Below are 20,000 nucleotides of genomic sequence, written 5' to 3' on the forward strand. Positions count from 1 at the left end.
TCTTTATTTAGAAGGATTAACTGGCGAATGTGAAATTACATATTGCATAAAATTAATGAACTATTATTATTGTTATTATTATTATTATTATTATTATTTCTCCTCCTCGTGAACACACACACTGGCTCTATTTCCCTAAACAGAAACATTAAACGATCTGAAGAGCTTCGACATCTGATATCCAGATATTGCATGTAAAAGTGTATTTGCAGTGTTCAGAGAACTCTATACCTGAGGGAATCAAAGACTGGTAGATTTAGTAAAAAGTAAACTTGCTTTAAAAATGAAAAGGCATCATATGCTTGGATTTGTGTTTTTTTTTTGCAGTGGATCTCGATGGCCAGCAGGAGGCGCCGCACCATCTCCTATGATTTGGTCAGATTTGGTCGATGTTTTTGCTTCAATTCTCATTTAAAAGGCTTTGTATATGATTTGTACAGACTAACAAAAGACCCACACCAAACCCAGACGGCGCACGTACGTTTTCATCCGGACAATGACGTTCACGATGAATTAATACACAAATGTGATGTTTAAAGCAACATACGTGCGCCATCTGGGAAGCAAACGTACACAGAATCACGCACACATACGCATTCTTACCATTAATTACTGTTATTCTTAATATCTACTGATATTCACTGAATTGTAAACAGAAAATACTCAAAGACAAAGTCATAATATCTACTGTAGTCTTATTCTAGAACTATAAAATGAATGTCAATACTGTCATCTCTACTTTTTTAGCTAAATATAAGAGCTGTTATGCAGAATCAGATAATATATATATACTACAACCAGAGTAGAAACTAAAGCCTGCACGTACAGTGCTATACATTTATATATATATATTCATATATATATATATATATTCCCATTTACATAAGAGCTATATAATCTTCTTTACTGTAGTAATCCAATAACAAAAAGTACCGTAATTACATAAATCATACAAGAAGTGCTATCAAATATTAAAAACTAAAAAAAGCCAACAAAAATAAAGATGGGGACATATAGGCCTACCCTTAAAGGGACAGTTCAGCCAAAAATAAAGATTAGCCCATGATTTACTCACTCTCGAGTCATCCTAGGTGTATATGACTTTCTTCTTTCAGACGAATACAATCAGAATTATATTGGTTATGAAAATATGGATATTTTTGTTACGTGAACACATCGCTTCAGAAGGCCTTTATTAACCCCCCAGAGCAGTGTGGAGCACTTTCATGATGGACAGATGCACTTTTATGATGGACAGATGCACTTTTATGATGGATAAATGCACTTTTATGATGGATAGAATGCACTTTTATCATATTTTATATATCATATTTATGCCATTCACTGCCATTCTAAAGCTTGGAAGAGCCAGGACATTTTTTAATATAACTCTGATTGTAATCATGGGCTAAAAATCATGGGCTATTTTTCATTTTTGGGTGAACTATCCCTTTAATTCATAAGAAGGAAAGGTCCATTAGGGGGCGCCGTTCACAGCGCAGTCTCTTTAAGGTCATTCAGGTTTGGCAAACGCGAGCGAAAGTGTCGAGCAAAGCCCGGTTTGGAGGTGAGCTGCTCGGGATACGGGTTTCCCTCGGGACGGCCCAGAGCGCTGGAGTGCCAGCCGGACTCCAGGGGCCCCGGGGCCGAAGCGTACGAGGCCTGCCGACTCTTGGCCTGCATGAAGCTCCCGGGTTTAGAGGAGGACTGAGGAGGAGGAGGGTAGTGGAGATCTGCTGAGGTCTGGTTGGAGGAGGAGGAGGAGGAGGTGGTGAGATGAAGAAGCTTCCGCAACGACCTCAGAGGCTGAGACAAAACACACTTATTACAGATTACATGGCATTTATTCAGTTTTTTAAAAGATATCTTATATGTCATTTATTTATATGTCATTTATACATTTAATCTGATACATATATTTATTAAGTACACATATCTGATTCTACATACTGTAGTTGCTCTTATATTTGGCTTTATATATAATATGTAATTTATTAACATAAAGGACTGAATCTTTATATATATATATATTTTTATTTATTTATTTAATTAGTAATTTAATTTGTGTAATTTAATTTAATAATTTATATAATTTATAATTTATAAATCATTTACAATTATTCCTATATTTATATAATTTACATAATTTATTTATACGTAATTTACTGCAAAATCTATAAAAATCAAAAACTGAACGTTTTTAGATTTAATTTTTAATTTCTACAAAATTTTAAACTGAATGTTTTTATATAATTTATATATAACTTATTTGTATGTAATTTAATGCAAAAAATCTAAAACAGAATTTAATTAAATTTATTTAAATGTAATTTAATTTACCACATTTATATTTAAAAAAATGCAATTTAATGCACAATTTATAAAAATCTAAAACTTTGTTTTTATATAATTTATATATAATTTGTTTAGATTTAATTTATTGCATAATCAAAAACTGAATATTTTTATAATATACATATATTTTAATTATATAATTTATATATAATTTATACATAATTTGATGCATATAATCTGATACATATTTCTATTAATTACACATAATATGATACATATTATCTGATTCTGCATAGTTGCTCTTATATTTGGCTATATATATATATATATATATATATATACACATAACTTATCTGTAATTTAATGCATTATTTATTCAAATGAAAGACTGAATCTTTATATGTACCAAATATATTTATATTTAATTTAATGCATAATTTATAAATATCAAAAACTGAATGTTTTTTAAAAATAATTTATATATAATTTGTCTAGATTTCATTTAATGCATAATATATAAAAATCTAAAAAATTAATCTTGTTATATACTTTATAATTATTCCTATATTTATATAATTTACATACAATTTATTTAAATGTAATTTGATGCAGTTTATAAAAATCAAAAACTTGATCTGTTTTTATATAATTTATATATAATCTGTTTAGATTTAATTTATTGCATAATTTATAAAAATCAAAAACTTAATCTTTTTTTATAATTTACTTATATTTTAATTATATAATTTATATATAATTTATTTATATGTAATTTAATGCTTTGTTTATATATAGTTTATTTAAACATGTATATAATTCATATATAACTTATTTATATGTAATTCAATGCATAATTTATAAAGTCACAAACTGAGTCTTTTGATTATATAACACACTGAGCTGTAACCACACAAGTGTACTATTAATAAACATTAATACTGTGTAGGTTTTGCAGAACTAGTGGGTGAGAGTCATTTAACAATTCCAGGTGTTATTCCAAACATTAAATGTAATTTAATATTGATAAAAATGTAGGCCTACTATAATAAATGTATATAATTAATTATTTAGTTTTAAATGGCATCATTATGTGATGTAACTGTAAATTATAATATTTATTTATTGGAATAGCCCATGCGTTGTTTATAATGAAGTTTATGGGTAATCTTCTCAGAAAAACATTAATTAAAATTATGTATAATTATATATATTCTGTAATAATATGTACTTTCTATATACAGTATAGGCCATCAAAAGTTTGGTGTCAGTAAGATACTATTTTTATTTAAATAAATGAATACGTTTATTCAGCAAAGATGCATTTTAATTGATCAAAAGTGACATTTAAGACATTTATAATGTTACAAAAGATTCAATTTCAAATAAATGCTGTTCTTTTGAACTTTCTATTCATCAAAGAATCATGAAAACAAATGTTTCCACAAAAACATTTTCAACATTAATAATAATCATAAATGTTTCTCGAGCATCAAATCATCATATTAGAATGATTTCTGAAGGATCATGTGACACTGAAGTCTGGCTTTTTTCACAATATTACTGTTTTTACTGTATTTATTTGATCAAATAACTTTCCTTCCCCATTTAATTTCAGTAAATGCAGATATACATGCATTTCTTTTCTATAAAGAGCTGTTTTTAAAAGGTGCTGCATGAATAAACTGCGCTTCACACTGTACTGTTCACCCACAGACAGAATTTCATTTAATAGAAGTTTGTTCATATTTTTGACTGATCATGGCTGCAGTAATTCAATCAAATGATGATCAAATACAGGAGAATCTCACTAATATGACTCATAAGCCCTATTCGTACGGGATTAACTCTATAAGGGGAGATGGAGTGTAGTTTTACCACAGGACGTCTGTAATATTAATGGCCAATTCTCACGGGATGAAATATCTCAGTAAACTAGCAGAAGTGTGAGAGTAACTCGACTTACACACCGCCGTCACTCCTGTCATCATGTGTGTGTTACGCTGCTTCCTGATATCACGTGCGCAAACACATATAACCTATATTTTTATATATAAAACAGTTATGTCCGGTCGAGCGATGTATTAATGAACTTCAGATTGGATTGTGTTGGTAATAGGCTCTTATCTAACGCTAAAAGATGTTTCGTGTCTCTAACAAGTGCTGTCGATCTTCTTCTGATCTGATGGTGTGTGTGAAACACTTGAGTTTTGCCACAGACTCGTTCCAGCGTCTCGAACACAACTGATGCGTTATCAAGCGTCTCCATACTCGAAAAACCGCGGAAAACTACTTTTAAACAGGAAATATTTACGTACATATTTACAGCGGGTGTATTCGCACGGGGTCAGTATCACCTGAGAATAGCGCTGAACAATATATCTAAATTATTAAATATCGCAAATGTATATATCGTGATATGCATATCGTAACGGCTTGCAATAACGGGTCATGAACTAAAGACAAAGAGAAAAATCACTCGCTGCTCTCGGCTGAATAACTTTTGTAGCTTTAATAAGAATCAGGATATATTTAATTCATACAGTGAAAACTAAGCAGTGTTTTATTTTTACATTTGATTATTGAGTTTGTGTTGTTTAATAACCCTAATGTAGGATAACCTGAACCCCGAGGTTTACACTGATGTTAAATAACACTTCTTATATACAGTAAAACACTGATGTTCACTGTCAGAAGCTGTAGGGATGTTTTCTTGTCACAAAAAGAATGTGAAACACGCATGTAGGTTATATCATTTTAAATATATTTAAAAGATAATTAAGTTTATTTCACACACTTTAAGCATTATCGCATCGCATATCGAATATCACTTTATTTAATGAGTTATCGCCTGAGGTCATTTTTCCGGACCTTTTTACTGAAGGTAAAAGTCTGCGTAATCTTTACTGACAATGACTACGTTTACAAGCTATCAATATTCGGGTTATGGTCGGGTTAAGGTCACTATTTGGGTTTCTGAAACATTCGGAATAACCCGTTTACATGCGTGAGTAGAGAGAGTTACTCCTGTATAAATGGAATTTGTAATCAATTGGCAATATCCCGATGTAAACGGCGACGCACGGTTAGCGTCTGGACGTACGGACAACCTTAAGACGCAATATGCGTCATTTCCGATTCTTCTTCCTGTATCCAAAGGCAACAACAACAGCAGCAGCATGCGGATAATGAATAGTTCGGGGCAGATAGCGATCGCCTTTGTTTGCGCTTTCCTCCTCGCTCCAACAGTGTGGTGCTGTGCTGCGTCTCGCCATGTTTACCTCTACTTCTTGTTTACTTCCGGTATACTGCACGCGGGTTTTTGTATGCGCCGTCTATACTCAAAAGACCAAGATTCCTTGCGTATAGAACATGCGCAGAACACAAATCAATGTTCCTTTTGATGGGGATATGCCGATACGCGTTTACATGACAAAATATTCGGGTTAGAAAAGGGGTACCCCAGGGGTAATATCCGGGTTTTTAAAAACCGGGATATGAGCATATCCGGGTTTTTGCCGGTGTTTACATGGCCGTGCGCGACCGGGTTATTGCTAATATTCCGGTTTTGAACGGGTTATTGGCTGCATGTAAACGTAGTCATTGTCCGTCACGATCACTGAGATGCACATTCAGACAGGACTAAAGTCACAGAGAAGCTCTGGTGATTATTACTCTACCCCTCCTCTCCATGTTACACTAGTCCCGTCCGAATAGGGCTTTAGTCACTCACTATTGATATCCATGAATGTAAAGAGCTCATTGTTTCTGCATAAAATTACTACATTGTTTAAATTAATAAATGTTTCGCTAACTGTGATTTTTGTATAAGTACATTTCTGAAAACACTCTAAATTGTAACGTGGACTTGTAATGCATTTTCTGTAAAGCTGCTTTGACCGCTATACAAATAAACGTGAATTGAACTGAATGTAAAGGTGCAAGGTCATCTGTACCTGAGAGTGTGTGTCAGGTGTTCTCTCTATAGGCCAGTCAGCGTCCCGCTCTCGCTCCTGATCCTGCTCTCTCTCTCTCTCCCGGCTGCGCTCCCGGTCCCGGCTGCGAGTGCGATGTCTGCTGCCCTGGTGTCCGTACGAGCGCGACGACGACTTTATCAGCACCGGATCCGGGCCCTCGCTCGGCACCTGACCAATCACACGCGTTACAGAGCTGTCAATCATACACACATTTAAATATTACAACTAACAGCCAAAATAACACAGAGCGACAGCCCAGGAGAGAAGCAGAATAATTTTTTCTAACATGGGTGGATTTGACAAATATCCCGATTCTTCTTCTTAAAGGTGCAGTGTGTGGTTTTTAGCGGCATCTAGTGGTGAGGTTGCGAAGTGCACCCAACAGAAGTTACGGTGGCAGACAGGAAGTGATGTCGTCGCCTGAGACAGCAGAAAGTAGCCAGTTCAGAAATGAGGTTTCTTTACAAAAATTAAATTGACTTAATTATTCAGTAAAACGATATGTTATAGCGAATATTATTGTTACTTGTTCATCATTGTGTCAGTGTTTTATTCGCTGACTTTAGCTAGCTTCTTTACACGAAGAACAACATAGTGACGAAACGTGTTTGTCCGTTCAGGGCCACCGTAGACACATGTCGATGTAAGCGGACCCGCGGTGTGTGTAGAGATAAAACACTCATTCTAAGCTAATAACGGTTCATTATGTAAGGTCTTTACACACCACTGAAAACATAGTTATGTATATGATATTGCATTTCTGTCAACAGATCCTCCTAAATATTACACAATGCACCTTTAATATAACTTTTTATTATGATGATGATGATGATAATTATTATTATGAACCAGATTAGACACAGTAAAAACACTGATGGCGTTTCACACAACATCATCATATTCACCATCACCAGATCCAAGAAATCTGATTCCTGATTCCAGATGACTCTAGATAAAATCATTCCACCACTTTATTCAAAATGTTTTCAATTCAGTTCAAGGTTATTTATATAGTGCTTTTCACAATACTTTTCAAAACAGCTTTGCAGAAATGTACAGCTTTACGTTTTTATTATTGTATTCTTAATATCTCACCAAAAAGTCTTATTTCTATAATTCAGATTTAACATGATTTTTTTTTATTAAAAGCAGCATAAGCTAAAATCAGTACACAAGAGGGCTTTTCACACTTGAACTAGTTTACCCTGGGTCATGCTAACCCTGCTTCTGAATTACAAGTGTGAAACGGTCCTTTATCTGGGGTTAAAAGCGGTGCTAACCCTGCTTCTGAATTACAAGTGTGAAACGGTCCTTTACCCGGGGTTAAAAGCGGTGCTAACCCTGCTTCTGAATTACAAGTGTGAAACGGTCCTTTACCCGGGGTTAAAAGTGGTGCTAACCCTGCTTCTGAATTACAAGTGTGAAACGGTCCTTTACCCGGGGTTAAAAGTGGTGCTAACCCTGCTTCTGAATTACAAGTGTGAAACGGTCCTTTATCTGGGGTTAAAAGCGGTGCTAACCCTGCTTCTGAATTACAAGTGTGAAACGGTCCTTTACCCGGGGTTAAAAGCGGTGCTAACCCTGCTTCTGAATTACAAGTGTGAAACGGTCCTTTACCCGGGGTTAAAAGTGGTGCTAACCCTGCTTCTGAATTACAAGTGTGAAACGGTCCTTTACCCGGGGTTAAAAGTGGTGCTAACCCTGCTTCTGAATTACAAGTGTGAAACCGTCCTTTACCCGGGGTTAAAAGTGGTGCTAACCCTGCTTCTACATTACAAGTGTGAAACGGTCCTTTACCTGGGGTTAAAAGTGGTGCTAACCCTGCTTCTGAATTACAAGTGTGAAACCGTCCTTTACCCGGGGTTAAAAGTGGTGCTAACCCTGCTTCTACATTACAAGTGTGAAACGGTCCTTTACCTGGGGTTAAAAGTGGTGCTAACCCTGCTTCTACATTACAAGTGTGAAACGGTCCTTTACCCGGGGTTAAAAGCGGTGCTAACCCTGCTTCTGAATTACAAGTGTGAAACGGTCCTTTACCCGGGGTTAAAAGTGGTGCTAACCCTGCTTCAGAATTACAAGTGTGAAACGGTCCTTTACCTGGGGTTAAAAGTGGTGCTAACCCTGCTTCTACATTACAAGTGTGAAATGGTCCTTTACCCGGGGTTAAAAGCGGTGCTAACCCTGCTTCTGAATTACAAGTGTGAAACGGTCCTTTACCCGGGGTTAAAAGTGGTGCTAACCCTGCTTCTGAATTACAAGTGTGAAACGGTCCTTTACCCGGGGGTTAAAAGCGGTGCTAACCCTGCTTCTACATTACAAGTGTGAAACGGTTCTTTACCCGGGGTTAAAAGCGTTGCTAACCCTGCTTCTGAATTACAAGTGTGAAACGGTCCTTTACCCGGGGTTAAAAGCGGTGCTAACCCTGCTTCTGAATTACAAGTGTGAAACGGTCCTTTACCCGGGGTTAAAAGCGGTGCTAACCCTGCTTCTACATTACAAGTGTGAAACGGTTCTTTACCCGGGGTTAAAAGCGTTGCTAACTCTGCTTCTGAATTACAAGTGTGAAACGGTCCTTTACCCGGGGTTAAAAGCGGTGCTAACCCTGCTTCTACATCACAAGTGTGAAACGGTTCTTTACCCGGGGTTAAAAGTGGTGCTAACCCTGCTTCTACATTACAAGTGTGAAACGGTCCTTTACCCGGGGTTAAAAGCGGTGCTAACCCTGCTTCTACATTACAAGTGTGAAACGGTCCTTTACCCGGGGTTAAAAGTGGTGCTAACCCTGCTTCAGAATTACAAGTGTGTAAAGCCCTAAATACAACTTGCATATCACTTACACTTTACAATAAAGTGTTATTTTTTGAATTTCGGAAATGAGAATTTGGGGAGAATTTTTTTAAAATATCATAAATGATATCAAAAAATCATATTTATTTTTTATTTGTTTGTTTTCTTCTGATTTCGGGGGAACATGATTTCATCAGTTTCACCCTCATGGATTTACTTCAGTCTGCTTCTGTGGATTTGCTAAATCAAATAGAAAATTCTTTCACATGCAAATCACAGAATGCAAATATGAAGTCATGCGTCCATCATTTGTGGAGTCAGTCTCAGATGACTGATGACATTACAGATCTGACAACCAATGAGGAGACAAATACCCAGCCCACTTCAACATAACCGATTAGTGTTGTTAATTCATGCAGCGAGATTAGCGGTTTAGTTGGCGGCGTGTTAGAGGCGTACGTATGGAGACTGGTGTATACCATGGGTGTGGCCACTAGGGGACGCACTCTCTCAGAGGAGCTCCTCGTGAAGCTCCTCTGAGAGTGAAAAAGAGGAAAGAGGGCTTTTCTCATGACTGGAACTTGCTCTTCAGTGTCATTCTGCAATACAAGAGACACAAAACTCACACTGAGACTCAATTCTGGAGATCTGCCACCCGACTCCACTACTCATGATGTCTTTATATCTGATTACGGTTTACAGTTAATTATTACAAATAAAATAAATAAATTGTTTTAATTTTAAAAGGGTGTAAATTTTAAAATATGAATCATATTCATTATTCATCATCAATTTTTATCACGATGAACCCAATTAAATAGTGCGAGTTAGTTTTTATTTTAATATTTTCCATTTACATTTAAGTAAAAAAAAAAATTAAAAAAAAATTATGTTTCTTTTTTTGAAGTATTTCTATATTATTTATTCTATTTCCGTTTAAGTTATTTAGTAATTCAAGTAAAAAATAGAAATGTTGCCTTGGCAACTAGCTGAAATAAAAGTATATTTTTTATATTATGTTTCATTTTATTTCAGTTAATGTTTATTTTATTGAAAGACAATGTTTTTTTTTTTTGTTAACAATAATAACCCACACAAAAGTGAGATTTTAACTCTCTAGAAACAATTTAATATTGATTAGAGTTTATAATTAATCATAAAAATGATTCTAAAAATGCTGTGTTAAAAAGTTTCATATAATGACAAATCCAATCTTTTTGACCATTCCTCACACAAAGCTATCATATCAAACCTCAAAAGATTTAAAATAGAATAGAATAGAATAGAATAGAATAGAATAGAATAGAATAGAATAGAATAGAATAGAATAGAATAGAATAGAATAGAATAGGACTTTTATGGTGGTTCTATGCTGGTTTTTGGAGATTTACAGATCTCGTCATAGAAAAGTGTGGCGTGAATACTATAAATAAAGTATTAAAAATAAAAATAGAGTATATAAAATTTATAAAAATTTATAAAAATAAAAAATACAAATAGAATTGATGAGCTGTTGGTTTAAAATGTCAGAGTAGCGGCTGAGTCGGGGGACAGACTCTCGTTTACGGACTGGGTTTAGACTCTACTATTCACTCACACACATTCACCTGTGATACATTAAACACACACACACACACACACACACACACTCACGGTTTGTGGCTTCTTCTTCTTCTTCTTCATGGATCTGAAGAAGCCTTGTTTCTCTTTCTCTTTGGTGGGTTCAGGAGGGCTCACGTCCAGCGTCTCAGACCCCGTCCTCATCAAACAACACACTTACAATGTCAATAAAACTGATGCTCACAATCTGACATTATATTATATGATTATTTCTATTAATATTTTGAATTAGCTTCTGTTTTATATTTTCAGTTTTTGTTTGATTTTCAGTTAAAGTGTTTATAATTTTTTTGTGTATCTGTCATTTTAATTAGTTTTTATTTGTTATATTTATCGTTTGAATAAATTTTTCAGGGTTAGTTTTAGTTATTTTATTAAGTTATATTTTTTATATTCAGTTATTATCTTAAGTAAGTTGTGGCTGCAGTTCACTTAACGGCCACCGGTGTCGCTAATAACAAGAGTTTCTGAATTCTACATATAGCCACTTTAAACTAAAAGAAAATGAGAAATGTTGCCTTGGCAATATTAATAAAATATACGTTTTTTTTTATTCTTCAATATTTTATTTTATTTCAGTTAACGTTTTATTTCAAGTAAAAAAAAAAAATGTTTTAAAATGTTTTTAGTTAAAGGTATAGCGGAGGATGTTTTACTTCCTGGTGGGTAACCTATACTATTGGTCCTCCTAATTGTCAATCATTCTGGTGAATCAATCAAACTTTTCAAAAAGTGGAGAGGGCGGGTCTTATCTAAAATTTGGAAAGATCCTCCGCTATACCTTTAATAATAACCCTGCAAACTGCTCAACCTACAGATTTTAACTTAATAGAAACAACTCACTTCCTGTTTGAGTGTCTAAGGTTCTCAAGAGTCAGAAAAATACCTTTATTGCATAATTTCAATTAAATTAAAAACATCCCCCAAAATCTATTTATTCCTTGATTTAACTGGAAACTTATTATTTATTGTTATCACAGAAAATGTTTTGATTTAAATAGAATTTTGGTGGAGCAAAATAATAATAGTACATATATTTTTTAAATGCAACATATTTACAGAAGATGAAAACCAGAGAGTGTGAGTGCTTCATCCTCACCAGGGGTCATAGGTCGGTTGGTGTATGTTGTGGCTGTTGTCTATCGTGACCCCTGAACTCTCGTGGAACGAGTTATCGGGTCTGGGTGACGGCACTGGTGAAAACACAAAAAGATGAACATAGAGAGTGTGGAGAAACAGAGGGATCTGGAGACCAGTGACCTTTAAAAATAAAGTGTTACAAAACGCGATATCGCACTGTTCAAATGCATAGAGTAACTCTTGCATTACTTCACACTCTCTCTTCCAACAACAACAGTTTTGTTTCTTTTTATTCAAAGTGCTATTTCTTTTGCTGTTGTTTTTGATTGTCCTCCCAACATAGTTAATGACTATAATGCAGTAAATACTGCCGTTTTCTTGATTATAATGGAGCGATCCTTAGACACTGTCGAGCGCTGTGAGACTACAGTACGGGGAACAGTTGTTAATAGATCAATTAGAAAACATACTCAAAATAAAACATGTGACTTGCAGCGCATCACCATAAACGTTAAATGTTCAAATTAGAGCTGGCCCATGACTAATCACATCCAAAATAAAGGTTTGTGTTTACATAATATATGTGTGTGTACTGTTGTTACGACCTGTGTTTAGCTTGTTTTCTATTGCTCTGTTCCTCTTCTCTTTCTTGTTTTCTCTAATTTCAAACAGGTTATCCAATCATGGGTTGTAAGCAGCCATTGGTTGCCCAGTTGGGGCGGGGTCTTTATAAGGACGCTGCTGGCACTCATCGAGGAGCTCATTCTTGGTTCGGTCGCACGTGGGTTGAGAGCTCCGGAATCCCTCCTCCGGCCGATGATCAAATTGTGTATTAGAGACTTTAATTAGTTTAAGTGAACGTGCATCTTGTGAAAACCTCTGAACCGTTCTCCTATGTCCAAACCATCTTAACAGTGTGGAGCGTAGGGGTGTCCTGCCTTGTTTATTTTGTAATTGTTTGATCTCTGTTTTTGGGCAGGGAGTTAGGTAAGATAAATGTATTTTCTTTTTATATTTGATTAGGTTATTAATTTCCCCTCTTTTCTTTCTACATTCGTTTTGTTTGTTATTTTGGCCTTTTGGACACCCTGAAGAGTTGCTCTTTATTTCACTTGTTATTCTTTAATAAATGTATTACTTTTTGCTTCAATTTTGTGCATGAATTTTTGATTATCGACCGGAGTGATGCATGCTGGGATTCCATTTCCACAACCCAGTTATTATTTATTACGCCTCTTTAGTGATTTATATTCCCCTAGAGTCGGGGCGTAATAACTGTGTATAGTTATTTTGTATATATAAATACACACACATGCATTTATATATTTAAGAAAAATTTGTTATTTATATATATACATGCATGTGTGTGTCTTTCAATATAACTATACACTGTACAGTGTAGCCGTTTGTCTATAATTGTCTATAAGTGTTGTATTGGAGTTTATTTATTATAAGTTATGTATTTGTTTATTATTATTATTATTATTATTATTATTATTTAGTATGTGCGTATTTGTATTTATGTACTCATTTAGTTAATCATCATGCACCTGTCGGGTTAGGGATGTATACGTCACCGCGTATGGGCGGAGGAGGAAGGACATGAAAGATCAAATGTCTGGATTTGGGGATGGTGGTTACTCAGTTTTCTGACCACTTCGTTAACGTTGTTTGGATTTTTCGTTTGTTGAAATCATGAACTTCATTTAGAAATGTTAGGAAAATAAAGCTTTAGAAACGAAGACTGCGTTTGGAGTGGAGTGCAAAATAGCTAATCATTGTTCCCTGAATCCACGGCCAACATGGCCATCAACACAAACCTTTATTTTGCATGCGATTACTCGTTGCCTAGCACTAATTAAAATGAAAGGAGGATTTGACTGACCCCTGTAGAAGCTCCCGACCCGTCTCGGCACAGATTCGCCGTACATCATGCGGTTCTCTTTGGCGGATCCGCTGTCATCCGCGAGCTGCTCGTGATACACTCCTCCCTGCAGCATCAACATTCGTCACACACGTGTTTCAAGCAGAACAAGTGCTCAGTGCAACACTAAGGACATTATGTGGCATGAACACTGACGGTTCCCCCTCTGCATAAACTCCAAACAAAAGGAAACACAACCGAAATGCCACCTTCAAGAATGAGAGAGCAAAGCAAATAGGAGGATGGGCAGCAGAAGGAGGAGTATGGAGAGAGAGAGGGAAGGAGAAGGAGAAGGAGAAAGAGATAGGAAGCAGGATGGTGCGGACCTCGCTTTTTTGCCGTGGTGTGTGAAAGCTGGTGGTGTTGTCCCGTGTGGACTCCCGGATTAAAGGTCGCGTGTGACTGACCTCTGCGGCCGCCGGGTCGCTCTGTTTATGGAGAGATGAGAGCAGGAGAAGCATAAAGCGCTCAGCACACACTCATATGATCACTGACTCCTACACACACACACACACACACACAATCTGTTCCAAACACTAGTGAGCTGCCTACCTAGACCACATTCTTAGACGTCATACTGTACACACACTAGATAGATAGATAGATAGATAGATAGATAGATAGATAGATAGATAGATAGATAGATAGATAGATAGATAGATAGATAGATAGATAGATAGATAGATAGATAGATAGATAGATAGATAGATAGATAGATAGATAGATAGACAGACAGACAGACAGACAGACAGACAGACAGACAGACAGACAGACAGACAGACAGACAGACAGACAGACAGACAGACAGACAGACAGACAGACAGATAGATAGATAGATAGATAGATACTGTAGGATAGATACTATAGATAGATAGATAGATAGATAGATAGATACTGTAGGATAGATAGATAGATAGATAGATAGATAGATAGATAGATAGATAGATAGATAGATAGATAGGAAGCTCTAGAAGCTTTGGAACAGATGTGTAATATTTACAGGACACGCGTCTGAAGGGTGTCACACACCGGGTGAGAAGCGCAGCGCCACGTCTTTAAAATTCGAACACATTGTTTTCTGAGTGAGTGTACACACACCGACAGCGCCATTCGAGCACCATTTACATAGTTTTATATTAAATTTACATAATATTTTTCTCATATCGTCGTTAATGTATATACTGACTTCACCCTGTGCTGCAAGATGCATCTAGTTTTACATTCATTAACAGAAATCAGCTTCGTGGATGAAAACTGCTGATGTTGTCGGATTTTCAGGAGAGATTCTCAATTAATTCAGTTAACGGACGCTCTGAGGTAACGTGTTCAGACTGCAGACTCAGCAACGATTGTATTTAATTGTACAGGACAGTCATAACATAACAATAACATCTTAATTTCATAATGTCCTTAAACATAACAATATTGCTGGCCATAAACTGAGAAAGTGCGACCCCCGGTGTGCGACCCCCTTAAGACTTCATCCAGACCAGGAATGGGCATCATCCTGATCCAGACCCAGCACTGAACACACACTCCACATCTCACAAATGCTGACAGGCCTCAGAAAGCAGGCATAACACTTAAAAGGGATAGTTCACCCAAAAATGAAAATTAGCCCATGATTTACTCACCCTCAAGTCATCCTAGGTGTATATGACATTCTTCTTTCAGACGAATACAATCAGAGTTATATAAAAAAATGTCCTGACTCTTCCAAGCTTTATAATGGCAGTGATTGGCTGTTTCTGTTTTGAAGTCCATAAGTCTATCCATCATAAAAGCTAGAATTTTACTTTGTAACGTGTTAAATATGGATATTTTTCTTACACAAACGCATCGCTTCAGAAGGATAGATGCACTTTTATGATGGATAGATGCACTTTTATGATGGACAGATGCACTTTTATGATGGACAGATGCGCTTTTAAGATGCATAGATGCACTTTTATGATGGACAGATGCACTTTTATGATGGACAGATGCACTTTTATGATGGACAGATGCACTTTTATGATGGACAGATGCACTTTTATGATGGACAGATGCACTTTTATGATGGACAGATGCGCTTTTATGATGGATAGATGCACTTTTATGATGGATAGATGCGCTTTTATGATGGATAGATGCACTTTTATGATGGATAGATGCACTTTTATGATGGATAGATGCACTTTTATGATGCATAGATGCGCTTTTATGATGGATAGATGCACTTTTATGATGGACAGATGCACTTTTATGATGGACAGATGCACTTTTATGATGGACAGATGCACTTTTATGATGGACAGATGCACTTTTATGATGGACAGATGCGCTTTTATGATGGATAGATGCACTTTTATGATGGATAGATGCGCTTTTATGATGGATAGATGCACTTTTATGATGGATAGATGCACTTTTATGATGGATAGATGCACTTTTATGATGCATAGATGCGCTTTTATGATGGACAGATGCACTTTTATGATGCATAGATGCACTTTTATGATGGATAGATGCACTTTTATCATGGATAGATGCACTTTTATGGACACCAAAAAAGAAACAGCCATTCACTGCCATTATAAAGCTTGGAAGAGCCAGGACATTTTTTTATATAACTCAGATTGTATTCGTCTGAAAGAAGAATGTCATATACACCTAGGATGACTTCAGGGCTAGTAAATCATGGGCTAATTTTCAATTTTGGGTGAACTATCCCTTTAAATAAAAGAGGTATGGACTGACCCTAATGTCATCTAATCCTGCGTCCCGTGACACGGCGCTGCCCATGTGTCTCGGCAGGGTCCGGTGCTGTAGCTGAGGGGTCAGTAGCTGTAAACTACTGGCCCTGTTGGGCATCCCCTGTCCCACCACCAATCCGCCCGCCTCGCCCCCATGGGGACGCCCGCGTTCCCTCCTCACGTACATCGAGTGCCTATGCGGGCGCTGCTGCGAGGAGAACGGGCTGGTGTAGCCCACGCCGTAGGGGAACTCCTGCGGAGCCGAAAGAGACAGTCCCGCTCCGGGGTCGAGCGGATCCACAGGGTTCCCGTCGCTCTTTTGCCGTGACGAGGAGCGCCGGCTGGACGGCTCAACCGTGGTTCCATCCCGTTCCAGTTTGCTTCGACGTCCCACAGCGGGACTGTGTCCCCCGTGTTGCATTGACGGGCTTCCCGGAGCCGCCAAGTTCAGGTTCATGTTAAGATCCAAGCAGCTGCTGGGGAAGTAGCGGGGCGATCCGGATGGGTCGTCCGGGTGTAGTCGCAAATCGCTGAGGTTACTCACGGATTTGGCGTCACTAAGCACTCCGTGACTCTTAGACAAACTCAGGTATGACGATGATCCCTTTCCGGCGGAGGATGACGACGCGTTCGATTCGCCATATCCATGGCGGCTCTGTTTCTCCCGGTCGCCCGTGAGCGTGCCGGTCTTGCCCTCCACAAAGGAATGACGGTTCTGGGAACGGGGTGTGTTCGATTTCAGGTATTTGGCGCCGGGACCGTCTGCTGGTTTGCCGAAGTCAAAATCGCCTGATTTTGATTTGGCCTCTTTAGCATGCTGGAGGTCTTTCCCGCACGACGCCGAGCGGTTGAGCGGCTGGAAGGACTTAGGGTGCATGACTGGGCTCAGGCTGTTGGCAGACTGGACCGACCCGTTCAGGAACGTCTCGGAGCTGGGAGGGTGGAGGTCTTCGTGCCCATGACGGGGCAGACTGGAGCAGTCACGACTGTTTGAGCGATGGTGACTTGAACTCTTGACAACATGACCCCTAAAAACCCATAAAAAAATTAAAGCATGCAAACGTGAGTGACTGTAAGCAACATTAGCTAAGCTTACATGCACACAGATATTACGTTTATAATCAGATTGATGGCTCAAGTGAACTGAACACCTAATGTTTGAGGAAAAGAGCGTTTTTGCTGCTTAGCCTATTAAAACAGATTCCCAAATCCATTTTTTCCCCTAGTTTTATTTACTCCCAATCAGGGCTTGACTTTGATTTTCCAAAGTTTTCATTTTCACTAGCTACAATTATGACATTGATACCATGGGGAAAACTGCCATATAGATATTTTTAATATTATCTCATAATTTGGCAGCAGGTATATTAGGCTACTGTCACTTTAAGACTGAATGCACGGAATCAATATACTGTTACACGTATGTTTTCTTTCTCAACAGTTTATATTCAATTAACTGAACATAACTATGTTAATGTCAAGCTCTCCTCCCAATATTGAACATTTGGCGCACAGTATTTTCATGCGTGGAATACCGGATGACCTACTAAACGTAGCAAAAATGTGCAGATTACGACCAGAGCACACTGTGTAATGTTCTGTATTCCATAATGCAATGCATTCAAATTGACTTTCCATTTAATTTGATGTGACCTTGATTTGCAGTATGACAAATCTAAATGAAATAAGACTTGTTATTTGATCTTGCTGCCAAAAGCTTCACAAAAATGGTTTAAAAATGCAAAATAACTATTTTCAAGATGAAAAGTGAAGCAGGATAGGAAATAGGATCACACAATCTAGCATACTACTCTTTGAAATATTGCATGCTTAACCACATAATTAGCTTGTATACATAGTCAGTACGTATGTTAGAGTTCCACTCTTCCAAGTAGGATTGAATGAGTCCTCCTGACCTGCTGGGGGCGCTGTTGTCCAGAAGGGGTTTCCTCTTGGAGGAGCGGATGGGTGTGGGTGTGAGCGGGCCGGAACGCTCCGTCAGGCGCTGAGTCTGGAAGGCGTGATGGTTCAGACTCTGTTCTGTCAGATAGCGCTCGTTCGGGTACAACAACAACAGGTTCTGGAAGTAGAAAGCCACAATGGTAGATCTCTCACAGGGATAATCTAAATGTAACAAGAGGAAGTCCAGTCTTTTCTTTCTTTTACATTATTTTCATGAAAACTAAGCGCATTATAGTTGTGCATTGAATGTGCATTTAAAATGCATTGGAACATTTTTACTTGCAATATTTTACTATACTTTTTTGTATTATATTGTAGAATGTAATCAAACATTTATATATTACAATGATTGTCAATTATTATCAAAATGTTAAATAAATACACTTAAATTGTAATATAAATTAAGTAAAATTGTAATGTGGACTCGTGCATTTACTTAAGCTGCTTTGAAACATGTGAAAAGCGCTTCACAAATAAATGTGAATAGAATTGGAAAAAAAGGCACAACAACCACTACTACATGAGATAAAAATACTCAAAATACAAATAATTACAAATAAATATATATATATATATATATAGTTACATTATTAATGAGAAAGATTTGTTTACCTTTCGGTAATAAAATGTAGGGTTTTATAATATATATATATATATATATATATATATATATATATATATATATATATATATATATATATATAAATATATATATATACACGTGAAACTTGAAAACAAGGTCACAAAGATTGAAATTTTTTTTTTTTTTAAATAGCATATTTTATACATTTGGATATTTTTCTTAGTAAATTTTATTTTGAGTTGTTTTCTTTGAGGTCATTTTTTCTTAATTTTTAAGAAATATATATTTTTTATTTTGAGTGTTTTTCTTATTATTCTAATACAGTAAATATCTATCTATCTATCTATCTATCTATCTATATATATCTATAACTATATGTGTGAAAAGCACTACACAAATAGCGCTATATTTTTATCCATAATACAATATATATATATATATTGTATTATGTATAAAAATATTGCAAAAGAATAATTTTGATTAAATCAACATACAATTACATGTATCACATTATAGTAATGAGAAAAAACATTTGTTTCTATTCCATGTCATGATGCAAAAAAACATGGTTCTAAAAACACGTTAATAGATGTGTATATGTATATATTATCACCCAACAAACATCTATTAATATCCTCCAGAGGAAACAAGCTTCAACAAGCCCATCACACCAGAACACCGCTCGCATTATTACCACAATGTCCTAAACCTCATTTGTTGAAGATATTTGTTTTACGCATGACTCATCCTTTAATAAAATGACATGACAGAACAAGCGCCCGTGTGGAAGTTTTCAGGAGGAGAGTTTAATGACGACAATATGAGGATTATTAGCTGCAGGATTCATCTGCAGAAACAAGGAAATCACTGTGATGAAAATATAATTAGCGCACAATTTTCGCAGTGATGAAATGTCACTTTCACCTAATGAAGCGACGGAGCTACGTGAGTCACACTCATTCGCTGACACACACACAACATGTTGAGTATCTGTGTGTCTCTTGATGCCCTAACAGGAACTGAAAACACCAGTGAAGTGT

The 20,000-nt window shown here is 36.5% G+C and overlaps 1 protein-coding gene across 4 annotated transcripts in view; it reads right to left on the reverse strand.

Annotated features, from left to right (window-relative positions):
- Positions 1–20,000, reverse strand: part of LOC309480865 (cyclin-dependent kinase-like 5) — an 82,655-nt gene that overhangs the window by 591 nt on the left and 62,064 nt on the right. Inside the window, exons 11-19 of one of the 4 annotated variants that reach the window (XM_082145547.1) lie at positions 18,332–18,495; positions 16,420–17,443; positions 14,007–14,108; positions 13,642–13,747; positions 11,776–11,869; positions 10,710–10,815; positions 9,536–9,655; positions 6,249–6,437; positions 1–1,806 (exon numbers count right to left, since the gene is read on the reverse strand). The exon at positions 1–1,806 is cut by the window's left edge and continues 591 nt beyond it. In XM_082145547.1, coding sequence (XP_082001673.1) covers positions 1,492–1,806; positions 6,249–6,437; positions 9,536–9,655; positions 10,710–10,815; positions 11,776–11,869; positions 13,642–13,747; positions 14,007–14,108; positions 16,420–17,443; positions 18,332–18,495 — 2,220 coding nt within the window. In that variant the 3' untranslated portion in view covers positions 1–1,491. Of the gene's footprint in view, positions 1,807–6,248; positions 6,438–9,535; positions 9,656–10,709; positions 10,816–11,775; positions 11,870–13,641; positions 13,748–14,006; positions 14,109–16,419; positions 17,444–18,331; positions 18,496–20,000 lie in introns of those variants that run through there. The other 3 variants (XM_082145550.1, XM_082145548.1, XM_082145549.1) reach the window with 3 other exon arrangements.

Source organism: Leuciscus leuciscus (genome assembly GCF_965113295.1).
Source record: "Leuciscus leuciscus genome assembly, chromosome: 18".
Classification (NCBI taxonomy): domain Eukaryota; kingdom Metazoa; phylum Chordata; class Actinopteri; order Cypriniformes; family Leuciscidae; genus Leuciscus; species Leuciscus leuciscus.